The 13,598-nt window shown below is 37.6% G+C and overlaps 1 protein-coding gene across 1 annotated transcript in view; it reads left to right on the top strand.

Annotated features, from left to right (window-relative positions):
• The first annotated feature begins 397 nt into the window (after nucleotides 1-397).
• Nucleotides 398-13,598, top strand: part of LOC105666913 — a 30,325-nt gene continuing 17,124 nt past the window's right edge. Inside the window, exons 1-4 of the mRNA XM_048414189.1 lie at nucleotides 398-418; nucleotides 501-664; nucleotides 835-877; nucleotides 1,335-1,420. Of these exons, the coding sequence (XP_048270146.1) occupies nucleotides 398-418; nucleotides 501-664; nucleotides 835-877; nucleotides 1,335-1,420 (314 nt within the window). The remainder of the gene's footprint in view (nucleotides 419-500; nucleotides 665-834; nucleotides 878-1,334; nucleotides 1,421-13,598) is intronic.

The following is a 13,598-nucleotide window of genomic DNA, read 5'->3' on the forward strand; positions in this document are numbered from 1 at the left end:
CAGATATAGCCTCCAGTTTTTGCCAAATATCTCTAGCATTACTTATGCTTCACAGGAGAACAATCATTAAATTAACTATTTTCTGTGAAATATTGGACAATTATTACATTGTTTGAATATATTTTGCATTTACATATTTTATCCATTTTGATAGATAATATCTATATAAAAATCAGCAGCGTAATAGTGACAATTATCAAGATGTAAAGTCGTTATTACATCGTAGTAAAATTGAAATATTAGGTGGTCCGAAAAATTTGTTTCGTTTTATAAGGAAATAATGGATGCACAACATCTCTCGTTTTATATTATTTTATCAAATTACGTACGATCCATTTTGTTTTATCATGATAAAAATCACAACATTTGAGACATTAGGTTTCATGTTTGTATAAAGATGTGTTGTTGTAAAAGACGCGTCTGTGAAGGGAAGACACTTTTCGGACAACCCTATATAATCGGCGCAGAGCATTTGCGCAGCGTATAGGATTCGCTTATAGTCCAGGAGCGTAGACAATGAACAAGCAGTACGAATCTGCCTTTATGAGGGACAGTATCGTTCAACAGTTTTTCATATTCGAAACGCGATAGTGCGGACGTGCTACGGAATAGTTACCTATTTAAACGTTACAATTTTTGCGTTTAGCAAGAGTTTGTGCAATTGGTAAGAAGTGCTACTTGCTAGATAAAATATAAAATCTAGTTCTTCGAAAGTTGACTTGCAATTTTCTATAAAAAGAATTTATTCAGGACAAATACTTTATAGTTGTAAATTTTATGAATTAAAAACTTTCTGTGGATTATTTTAATCTAATAATTTTGTTCTGTCTCTAGGATGGGTTATGCGGCAACCAGATGGACTATTCCACATGTGGAAGTAAGTCGTAGTTTTAATTCGTTTTCTTATTTACTAATAAATAAGTTTTCTTATTTATTTTTCTTTTTTCTTATTTTTATTATATCCTTCGTCTCTAATGTACGCTACTTACATTTATACATTTATATTAACGTAAGAGTGACGATATAAATATTTATGTTTTAGTCTTAATTAAACATATTGATTATATTTTTTTTATATAAAACTTAGGTCGTTCTTCCTATTTCATTTTTTCCGGCTAAAATATGTTTTCATGAAAGATAATGCTTATTCAGAACCAAAAATGAAGTCGGTCATCGATGATGGTTACCAATAACAGAACTTGACGCATAATTATTTCTATAATTGAATATTATGTTCTTATAAAATAATTATGTTTTTGTTAATATTAATTATTCTTCGAATCTCGAATTGTATTTATCTGATAAATAGTAATTTTTTTTTAAATTTGTTTAAGAATTCTTCCCTGACGTACATCGTGATACACAAGGAAGTTTATTCCAGTGATACAGTTCTTCATAAATTCTTTTCCATGCTGTTACGGTAAGTTTTTTTTCCCTACTTCTTTTTGATTTTCTACTATTGCTGTATTATTTGCTATAATGTCTGCATTGTAATCGTAAAATGCATTGTTTCATTTAAGAAAAGTGGTACAGTATATTCATTCGTTATCTTTCCTATTTACTAACCAAAAATTAGGAATGAAAAAAACAAATCTCAGTTCTCAGATTCTGTTGCAAGTTATTACAATTAGATGTGGACACGATTTAAATAATGTACCGAGTCTGATATCTACAAAATCGTCTAAAACTTTCAACTTTTCTATGTATTTTATATGTAGATATTTTATTACACATAGAAATTTATTATACATAGAAACGTAATCTGAATATTTAACTAATGGCGAAACAATAAGCGGTAGAATATCTCACGTGATATTGATTTCATCAAAAAAAGTTTTAACAAAAATCGTTTAATTCGGAAGAAGACATCGCATATGGTGCAAATTACTTTTTTGAAGATCCAGCAGTAGGGTCCCGTTTCAATTTCATTTTTGCAATTTTTCATTTTTTAATACATTCATCGATCTATCTTCGTATTCCATTCGAAAAAATTAAAAGGAACTGTTAATATCTTAACTTGAATTTGTCGTGTGAAAACCAGGTAAGGACGCGAAATGGTACTCTTGTGTTTACGTTGTCCTTGTCTTTCGTTTGTTACAACATAAACACAATACCACTTCGTGTCCTATCTTATCTTTCATACGGCAAATTAAACGTACGATATAATCTAAACAAACAGTTTTTCGACATAAATAGGTTAATACCATTTTATATGATGTGAAATGTTAGCATATCGGCTACATCACTGTTGTTTACAAAGCACGAGTTTCGGCTGATTAGTAGGTTAGAAGAAAAGAACAATAACAAGAAAGAACCGATTCGGAAGGACGAACCTTCCGTTTATATCCGAATCTTTCATCAAACAGGTCATATTGTAGGATGTCAGCATACTTTCCGCGGTGAACATATGTATATATTGTTTATATATATTGTTTTGATATAGTTATTAACTATGTTTATCGTTATGTATATTTATATTGTAGTATAAGAATGTATCCGAAAAATCCGCCTGTTTAAAACCCCTTGCTTTCATGTATATAATTGGCTTTTATAGATATGAACGCACAAAAGATATATGGATGGTAACATTATTTCGTTTAACAGAATCAACGAGCAACACAAACAATTCTTTTTCACATTATTATTATTTCACATTATAAAATATGTTAATTATTTTTCGATATAATTGCCGTTTGCATCAATCCATATTTGGCAACGCGTGACAAGTTCCTTCATTCCGTCAGCGAAGAATTCTGCTGGATACTTCTAGTAAACTTGTGATAAACAACTTCACTGCTCTCTTAACTTCATTTTCACACTTGAAATGAGTTGCCCATCTCGTTATTTTCCATTTATAATTCGTATAAAATGAAACTAAATCGTCACAGCGATCTCTGTATTATCGTTTGCTTATACTCTAACTCACACCTCTTGCGGCCACATCTGCACGCTGCTTGAACGGAGACACATCAAAATCAGATACGCGTTTAATGTTTTAAATGTAAGTTTAACGGTTTATCACCGTTATCGATATGATTCACGTGTTTCGCTGAATTTTTTTGAAAACAAAAACATTTCAGTCACGACGTCTACCCTCAATTTTCCTGCATTTTTTTCTCGTGGTTGACAGAACATTCATAAGCATCTGTTTCCTTCCACTTTTCACGTTCTGAAGTTTCTTCCCTTTCTTTCCAATAATAAAGTGAGCGCTAGACAGCAGATTTTACTTTGTGAGGGGATGCCTTTTTCAGAGCAATATGTTATATTATAGAACTTATACTGGTCTTGTTCAGTTACAAAAATTACTTTATTAATTTGTGATACAGATGTCCACAGCTCATAATACTATCTGAAACACAGGGTGCGCCTAACTCACTTTCCTTTCTCCACGTCATTTCAAAGCTTACTGTCATACATAAAACAGCTCACAGGTTTGATAACTTCACTCGACGACTATGTCGGATTTCTTTTTGATAAACACGTTCCTGATTTCGTTCCTGCGTATCTTTGCCGGGGGATGATATAAGGCAAGAAACCGTTTCCTGTGCGTGAGAGTTGAGGAAGTAAGAGAGAAGGATTGCGAGTTTTGAATATGAAAATAGAAACAATGTGCATCAAAACTAATCTTCCCCAAAACTGAATTTTAGAATAATATACTTTAGTTGAATTACGATCTCAAATATTAGGAAATAACGTAGTATACTACTGGCGAAAAAATAAAGCGCTACTGAAACCTCTCGAAACGAATTTCTTTGTGTATGCTGTTACTTTTCTAGCGATATTTGTATTTCAAATTCCGATTGCCGCTCATAGGTTGGCGCACTTAATAACAGGAGTATAAGCCCCCTTGATACCATTCAATTTCTATATGAAACTTGTTTCCCTATTTTTTATATGTATAGAAATAATAGCGCGTATACACTTGAAATGGACATACTATATACTTTATGGCTTATGGCCTATCGCTGTTTAGTGTACTAATAACGGTATCTACGTGTAGACACTATCTTAGAAAACATAACACATCAAAAAGGATATTAAATTGAAGTTCTGTTTCGATTGCGACGAACCAAGAATCTAAGCCTTCTGGCTATATGTCTCACCGAGAGTCAAAAGGTAATGTGAAATAATGTTTAATAGCAACAGCAATTCGATGTACCGCATAGTTACTAAAAACGGTGATGCGTGTGATTTCGATACCCAATTTTGCAGAGATTTCTTGTAGCAAATCTGTTGACCAACTGAACCCGTCTGACCTTTCTTACTACCCACTTCACACCTCAGAAGTTGGGGAAAAGTAGCATTGCCGAATTCCTATTCGTGGAAATCGTGACGTTCGTGAGATATTCGTTTAAATGATTTCTGCTTCGCGTTAGTCCCAAGTTCTCCATAGTCTAAATCGAGCGAATGATCTCTCAATAAATATGAATGAAATTACGTTGCGTGAACATAACATCTCCTCTTTTAGATGGGATGTCGTTTATTGTTATGTTTTCACACTCGTGGATCGGACGCGTGGCAAAAAAATATTAATGCGAACTGTTGCCCTGTAGTATGCGCGTTTCTATGTGTATATGTAGGACTTATCGTTTACGCGCTTCTTTCGACTTCCTGGTTCTCTTGAGTGTGACATTTGGTATCAGTCACTGATGTTTTCGTCGGTCGGATTTGCGAGCAGCAGGCTATTCTTCCATTTGCACGATGGTTTCCTCTTGGTTGAATTGACTTCTGTGTTCTCGATCTTGAACTAAAATTCAGCACCCTTTGTCCTGAGAGCTTGTATCTGGCTGCCCCTCTTATTGTTTATGCCTGAATCACATACGAATTTCCACGTTGACCGTTTTACCAGTTCGCCTCGGCAATCGGTCACCTGTATCTCATACATATTACCTTTTCTTTTTTCTCGCAAGGAGAGGAAAATGCTATTACGCATATCCAGTGACTCGTGTCACTGGGTTGAGGAGGATGCTTGGTGGTGTGTTTTAAATGACGAGATATCTTGGTATTCAAAACCGTAAAATATATTTTAAAATAATAGATACAGAGAATGTTCGCTAAGACGCTCGGTACTAACTGATTCGCTAAGACTATGTATTGATCGCTATTAAAATCACCCCAGATTGAGACTGAAAAACTGGTGACGTCACGATCGCGTTCGTTTATTTATACTGGTCGGAAGTATACCGGAAAATTTAAATTCGCCTTTGTTTGACGGTTGCACTTAACGGTGATATTCTTTTGCTCAAAGATGATTGATTATTACATTATGTATGTCCTAACGATATTGATACTCCGCGGAAAAACAACAACGTGATTCAAATTGTTCTTTAGCTCATGTGTGCCGCTATATATTTATATATAATTGAGTATAGAAACTTAAAGCTTTTTGGAAATATAACTTTTTTTAATTTCAAAATGTGTGCAAAAATCAAGCCTCAAAAGGGTTTTCAGTTCTCTTAAAAGTTATGAGGTTGTATTTCTACAATTTTTGCATCTTGCACAGCAACTGATATCAACTCAGTTCTATTTGTTCTATTGGATCTCTACACAAGAATTTCATTCTTACTTGTAAGTCCAATAGATTTTCAATTTCAAACTATTGAAAAATAGCTCCATAAGCTAATAGTAGAGAAGGAACATCCGCTATTTTACTCCCTCTGAAGTCTCGCGTGGATCACACTAAAGTTTGTATTTTTCTGCGAATTTTACGCTTCTATATCTTGATCTTTATCCGAACTCCAGAATGAGTTAAATCGTATCACAAAATCAAGGCTCCATGAATTAAGAAATCATTTTTTGTGAACCATTCAGAACACTTTTAAATAGATGCAAGAAGTCAAAAAGAAAATGAACTTCCCCACCATTGACCATCAAAGAAGTCTTCTGACGCGTAAGATACCGTCTGGAGTCACCCAAACATCGAGCCTGCTTCCCATTAATGCAGTGGATCATCCATCACGGAAATTTTCAAATCTCCACTGCTGTACGTCTGTATCTGAAGTGGCTTTCTTTTTCGCGCACTTGCGTGTATTTTGCATTGAGTGGAAACTGTGACTGAAATTATTCCAATTAAGGGTCGGTGGTCGGTCACATTTGTCGTAGCACTTGCGAGGTGAAGTTGGTATCAACGGAGGATTTGCCGTAGTTATCCTTGCTCAGTTCCTGAATAATTGCGACCTGGTTTAAACTGCGAGTAGTAAATACCGTAAGGAGGTACCGCATAAAATGTGCTGTAGTTTAGGATATGTGGATCATCCATCACGGAAATTTTCAAATCTCCACTGCTCTTTGTCTGTATCTGAGGTAGTTTTGTTTTTCGTGCAACCGCGTGTGTTTTGCTTTGAGTGGAAACATTGACTAAAATTATTCAAACTAGTGGCGGGTGGTCGGTACGGTGGGTTTATCTCTTGCGCGGTAAAGTTGGTAAGAACGGGGCATATGCCGCAGATATGCTTGCTCGGTTCCTGATTAGTTTCGTCTTCGGCTATTAGTTATTGGAAGTAGTTAATGATACCTAATTAATTAATAATAGTCAATAAATTAATAACAATAATAATTTAACATTTGAAATATATAATTATAAATATATTAGTAGTATTTTGCCCATACATCTAAAGTTACACTGTACATATCTATAGAGCTTCTTAAAACATTCATAACAATTGTTTTCATTTTATTTTTCGTGGTGTTATGTTGAAATTTCAACATAACATTGAAATTTCAATGGCTTTTGTTGCTATAGCCCCTCTTCTGCCCAAGACCACGGGTGAAATCTCTTTATTGTCCACACTGTCTTTTGCTATTAGGTGGTTCAGGCATGGAATGTACTTGTCGACCTTCTCCTTCATCGCTTTATGGAAATAATCTCTGTTCTCGTAGCGGTCGGTGACGTCAACAACGAGAATCGCTCTGTCGTTTTTCACTCCTTTCACGAACTTCGGCTTATGCCTATTATCTCCAACATTCACTGTGGACTCGATAAACAAAGTACTGTTCTCTTAATTTATTCGAGAGGTGGGCTTTCACTTCATGGTGCCCTTAGTAAATTGACATAATACTCGAACATGTTCTAGGCTTTCCGGTTGGGCACGGCATCTTCTGCACGTCACATCTGTATTCTTATTTGCCCGTGATAATGTTCGACCCCTTGGCTCTGAATTCCTTATTCGCCCCATTCCTTGACTCTCTCTTTAATCTTTTGCTGGTCTTCTCGGTGTCCTCCAAAGTGGCCGGCTAATTAATCCTCAGTTGTTCGATATGTTTTTATGCTTCAGCTTTTTATTTTTAATGCACTCCTCGGGGTACCGAGCTTCACTATGTGTTCCAATCTCGGTAACCCTAATCTCGGTAACCCTGAGCTGGTCCATCTGGTTCGCTATGACATTGAACCAAATCGGACAGGCATAAGTCGGGATTGAATTATTGCGAGCAATTTGTACAACGGAAGACTACACTTCACCCAGAGATACTTTGAGAAGAACGAACCATTATTTGCTATAAAGTCTTTTCTGATTTATTTTACGTTTTCCTTTCAATATGCTGTGTAATCTGTAATTTGCAATACAAATATACACCGAGATATATGACCATTTTCTTATGCGGAACGGATAGGTGATAAGAAATCAGCGAGAATGTCGAGTGACATCACGGTTGAAATTAAAATGTCTGGACATGCACACGCCGAAAGGGACAGACTCGCATTTTCTAATACTTATACGAAACTTTCAGTTACCACAATAAACCCTAATTCGATCGAATACTCTTTGTACTTCGAATTAATTTTTGACAAATACATTGCCGCCGTGTAGATCAGGAAATCATCAGCAAATACCAACGAACATGGGTTAAGATCGCCATTGAGGTGGAGGAGGCTCAAAGCATGACTAAAATACAAATTGAACAGGATGGAGGTGCATAACGTTCCCTGCTGCAGTCTGTCATCCACCCCGAAGACGACATTATAGCTTGTGACTTCCAATAAGACAGCTTCCGAAGGTTATGGACCAAATCACCTGAACTAGATGTTTAAGGAAACCGTATCGTAGCAGCTTTTACACCAAACCGCTCGATCGAAACATGTCAGAAGGCCTTTCTAGGTATTTGACCCGGAAGCCGAAATGCTAAACGGAAAGAATGGGAGCCTCTTTACAATGAAGCAGTATGAGTTCCTGTATCACCCTGTCAAAGACCTTACTAATGCATACTCTGCAAACAGCAAACCTATTGACCACAAGGAAACCACTTTCCCCATCTTCCATACTTAGGAAAACATGTAGGTTCAAGAGATAATTGAAAATCAAGGAGAAGAAGAATGTATATCTTTGCGGGAACTATATTGGTGCTGCGTTGGAGATATCGAGGCCTGATAACTTTTTCCCATTCAGAAACTTAAATTGAATCGTTAATGAAACTACCGATATGAAATAATTCCCTGAGACATCGGACACGGAGCGGTTGCTAGCCGTTTCCACGTGTGAAGGTACAGGCCTTGTTCCAGCGATCCGAATTCAACGAAGATCTGAATTTTCAAGGTTATGAGATTTGGGAATCTAAGTAGATCATCACACACATTTTGACGCACACTGTCAAAATTTGTCCCCAGTCGTCTTGTGGGATTCACGCAGCTTATCGCGCGGTAGAAAAGAGACCGGGCAAAGTATGCTTTACCACATACAAATAACAAGTGCTTTTGTAACGAGTGATAAAAGTTTAACAAATTTAAAATGATGAAATAGCACGCGAGCACAATAGTAATTAAGGACCTATTCAAAGAACAGTTTATAATTTGAAAGGATGTCAAGGCACACAATCGTGAATAACAGAAGCACGTGTTACGTACACGTTTATTCCTGGCGTCTCATCGCTTTACTAATAAATTCTGGGGAACCGGCGTCAGCGGAAACGTCATGATCTCGACTTGTTTGTCGGCTTGGCATAAGTAACGATGCAGCTTTCGCTCTGTCACACTAGGTGAGGAGGACGTTCAACTGTGGAAGACGGTAAGAATCGTGTGAAGAAAAAGTGAGGGCGAAGATCACGAGGTTAGCCCTGTTGCCTATCACTCGTCTAACTTGCGGAAGCATGCTTTTGGAATCTTTAATTCTTTGGATCTAGAGAACTCGTGAATCTATCAGGGGCCTTCCTGATACGCCTTTTTATTGCTCTGTAGCACTTTCCGTGTTCTATGAACGATGGGATAGAGTAACATAGTGTACCGAAGCGCTTCTTCAATCGATTTAAGATGCGACATATTCTGCGTTTGTCTTGAAGCAAACCTCCGAAGCGGGATTCCAGATATCTCTCAACGCAATTGAAATGCCATGTGAGAGCTGGAATGGAGGCTTCTAGGGCCTCTGATAGCTGGGTGTAGAAATGTATCCAGCTTTTCCGCGAGTACCAAATCCAAGAACGACTGCGCCTTAACAAATCAAATGCCATCAAAATCAGTGTCATTGAACTGGAGGAACTGTTACTCGTTAAACCAGTGTCACAGGTTCTCGTCTCTGTTATTATTTAATGTGCTGCACCAGGGAACGTGTCTCGCGTTATAATCACCACCGGGGATAAAGAATTGTATCTCATAGCGTTTTTCGAAGAGCGTGTCTCATTCTTCGGCAAAGATGTTGTGACAAGACACAAGCTTAAGAGCTTGCAACGAAAATAGTATATATAAAAAGCCGCGTTGTTTGCTAGATTTATTGTGACAACTGAAAGCTCCATTTTCCCTTGTCTGTATGTGTTTAGTGATTATCGCTTCAAAGTTAAATGACATGCTAATCGAAATGAATTAAATGATAAAACCGTTCCTCTCCTGAACTTTGAGTTCAAGTGATCACACCCTTTCGAAACGAAGATCATTGAACAAAACCTTATGCTCCTCCGTGAGTTTCGTCTTTGCCAGCTGGACCACTCAAACGAGTGAGCTTGCAGAGGCTACAGCAGCAGTAACCTACGATTATTAGAGACAAGCGGATTGGTATTGGATTTCGCAATTTCGAAGTTTGTTAGATGTCCAAAGCCACTTGTGGTAAATCTGTTGGAGTTTATCCGTGCCATCATAGCGATATCTCCGTCAAATGAACATGGAACAATTTCTTGAAGAGGTCTATGCTGTCCATCAGGTTCACCATGTCGTCCATACTCATCGTGGGCTCTACTCAGATAAGGGATTTTGACCAGGAGGATTGTTCGTAAAGGAGTGAAAACGTGTGAAGCTCTTTGGTGGTCCTATGAAGTTGCCAAAGGATTTTATTTTACTGTTCTTCCGCTTCTCTGTCATTTCAGCACGCTTCTTGATTTCTAAATGAGTCGAGTATCTTCGGTATATGGGCTGACTTGCTGTTCTTTGTTTGCTGTATATCTGTTTATCGGGCATGAGTTCGGAGCGTGATTGCTCGTCACACTTTACGCACCGTATTCTACTCTCTTACTGTTGCAGTTCACTCCAACGTGTAATCGATTCTTCGAGTTCTTGTATTGTAGTCTATAGGATTTCCTGTATATGTCTCATGTCACTACCTTGCCGAGCATATAGTGTCTCTGGAACAGACTCACTATCACACTTCCAACCTATAGTTTCATGATAATCGTGTCGAGTTTTTTATTGTTTTCTTGAAGATGGTTTTGAATCTATCCATTTTAACAACTTTGACCCGAATGATGTTAAAGCTAGTTCCTCAAAGACGTTTTGCGGGAAGTGCTTCTCATACGTACTTATTACAATTTCATTTATATGGTTCTCCTGTGGTATGAATGTAAAGAACTGCACTCTTTCAGTTTTCAACGTGTTGTACGTGCTTTTGAATTAATTAATGGGCCTACTCTCTCATTATTCCTCTTATTCGTTGGTATAGCAACAGCGGAACCTGGAACTATTTCTCCCTTGTTTCGTGTCTGGGGAACTTAAATGTGTTATTTTTTCCCGTATCCGAAATCTGTTTGATAATTCAAGCTCTGGAGATTCTGATATATAGGCCACAATTGAGCAATAAAAATAAATTTGAAATACGCTTATTGTCAGAAGTTGAGATACATTGTGATCGCTTGCAGATTACTGTGTATTTTTTATTTTCTGAGATGCATTGGACGAAATTCATAATAGTGTAAAAAGATATCAGTGTATACATGAAATTGCAATCATATACGCAAACATATATTGTTCGCATCAAATAATTACTTGTAACAAAAACATTCAACAAAAAAGTAACCTAATAAGAATTTGGATAACTCTCATATCCCTTGGATTCGTACACGCAACGCAGTCGATATTTCACACCACACTTTGTAATTTTGGCGTTAAGATTGAATTTCCAATTCACATCTAACGTTAATCACAGAAGTGTACGATTGGGTTCAATTACTTACAGATCACTTAATTAATAATTACAGTAATTACAGTATTAAATCTTCCCGTGAAAAAAGAATTTCCTTTTACGGAGGGCTATAGAATATCTCCATAACTTGTTAGATAAATCGTTTATCTCTTGACCGCTACGTTCGACGACTGGTTGTCGCTTCGAGCCTAAGCTCACTATGATAAATCTCGAACAAATGCAATCGGATCGAATGATGACAATTGTTTAATTACGGCTATGGTAGAATCTAGATTACAGTATTAAGGAGTTTATCCAAAGTTCCAAAGAGAAGGCTCCGGTGTCCATCCATCTCCGACACGGCCATTCTGGCTATCACACGTCCTCGGATGGAACTAAAATATTGAGTTTTCTAACATTAGATTCGATACAACTCACGTTATTTACAATTTGACTAAATGTCCAAATAAGCCAAGGATCCAGTGTAACAAAATTCTGTTCGGAGGTTTGACAACAAAGAAATAAAAGAGAATAAAAATTAGTAACTTTATGATTAGTATTCAAGGTGATAGTTGCATCCTGTGGGTTATCAGTCGGATCGTAACGGCATGATGGACCATTCTCGATTTCGTACCCACATGAATCTCGGTTTTCTAAATCGTATGAGCACATAGAGCTTCGTTCCACGGTCTCACTGAGCTTTACCATATTGTCGCCCCGAGAAGCATGCAAACTACATCACATGTTCTCACTGAGCTTTATCATACTGTTACCACGAAAAGCCTGTGAACTACATCAAACGTTCTCACTAAGCTATATTACGTTATCGCCCCGAGACGCGTGCGAACTCGCACTGCAGCGTGTTATTGGCATAGTCCTGCTGATCTTCCGAGATCGGAGTACTCATATCGTCGTGGTCACTGTTATTGCCATCACTACAGACATCCAACTCAGCAGGAATACGACTATCTGACATTTTCCTCAATCTATCATGACCGTGCTTATACGATCGCTTACCGTCTAATGTCTTTAAGATATACCTGTCTCCTTCCAAAACTTTTGCTATTACAAATGGACCACTAAATTTTGGACTTAATTTGGTTTAGTTCCTTTCCTCATTTTTGGTAATACGAAATCGCCGAGATTAAACCTAACTACTTTAGCTTTAGCTTCGTCGGATCTATCTTCATCGTACTTAGTATTGGTTTCTATTTCTTTTATTGCCTGTCGTCTTACATTGGAGATATCTACTTCCCTTTCCTCAATGTCGTCGAGTAGCAATAGACCGTAGGGCTATGCTGTTTTCCTGATTAGTAATTCCAAAGGACTCGATTTAGTCACACGATTGGTGGTGCAATTGTCAAGGCCGCCTGGTCGTTTCTACTATTGTAAACATGTTTTTTAATGTGCCTATAACATGCTCTACTTGTCTATTGGCTCTACTAGCACCGGTCGCTATCGGGTGATCTTTAATTTGTTTGCTTTCACAGAACTCCTGGAATCCTTTACCCGTAAAACATCTTCCTTGATCCGCTATTATCCGGCAGGGACCGCCGAATAAAAATATAGCGGACTTAAGTGCTTTGATGGTATTAAGAGAAAATCTATCTTACGAATATGATGCAAGTATACAAATTTCCTGAGAGCACCAAAACAATGACGTATCCCTTGGAGTCATTTTTGCCGCTTAGCTTGCCCGTTATGTCCACGTGCACTATATGCCACGGTATGTTGGTCTTGGGTATAGAATGTAGTTCAGCTTGTACCTTACCCGAACTTGCCTTCGAAACTCGACAAGCATGGCAGTTCTCTACGAATTTGCGAACGTACTTCGCCATTCCTTCGAACAAGCAATACTCGAACAGTTTCTCAAGCGTTTCATCCCAACCTAAGTGCATAGTTGACTGGTGCACATGGTTGATAAACAGAGAGTCGTTGATAAACAGAGGTTGGCAAACAGAGAGTCTTGCCTTTTCTTTGTATTCTACGGTAAAGAGTACCGGACCGTTATTCGTACGTATTCGCGATGTCTTCCACGAGCTCATCGTTTTGTAATTTACGGGTGATTTCTACAATTTGAGGATCGCGACGTTGTTCGGCTAGGAGCCAGTCTTCGGACATTTCGGCCAGATTGATTTCTTTCTCCGCGATTTTATCAATCTTACGGTGATCTAAGCCTACGGGGTTTCGAGAAAAGAAATCTACGTGAACCATCTGTTTACCTTCCCGATATATAGTGTTAAAGGTAAAAGTTTGTAAGTAAGCCCACCACCTGTGGACCTTGTC

This window comes from Bombus terrestris, unplaced genomic scaffold (genome assembly GCF_910591885.1).
Source record: "Bombus terrestris unplaced genomic scaffold, iyBomTerr1.2, whole genome shotgun sequence".
Lineage (NCBI taxonomy): Eukaryota > Metazoa > Arthropoda > Insecta > Hymenoptera > Apidae > Bombus > Bombus terrestris.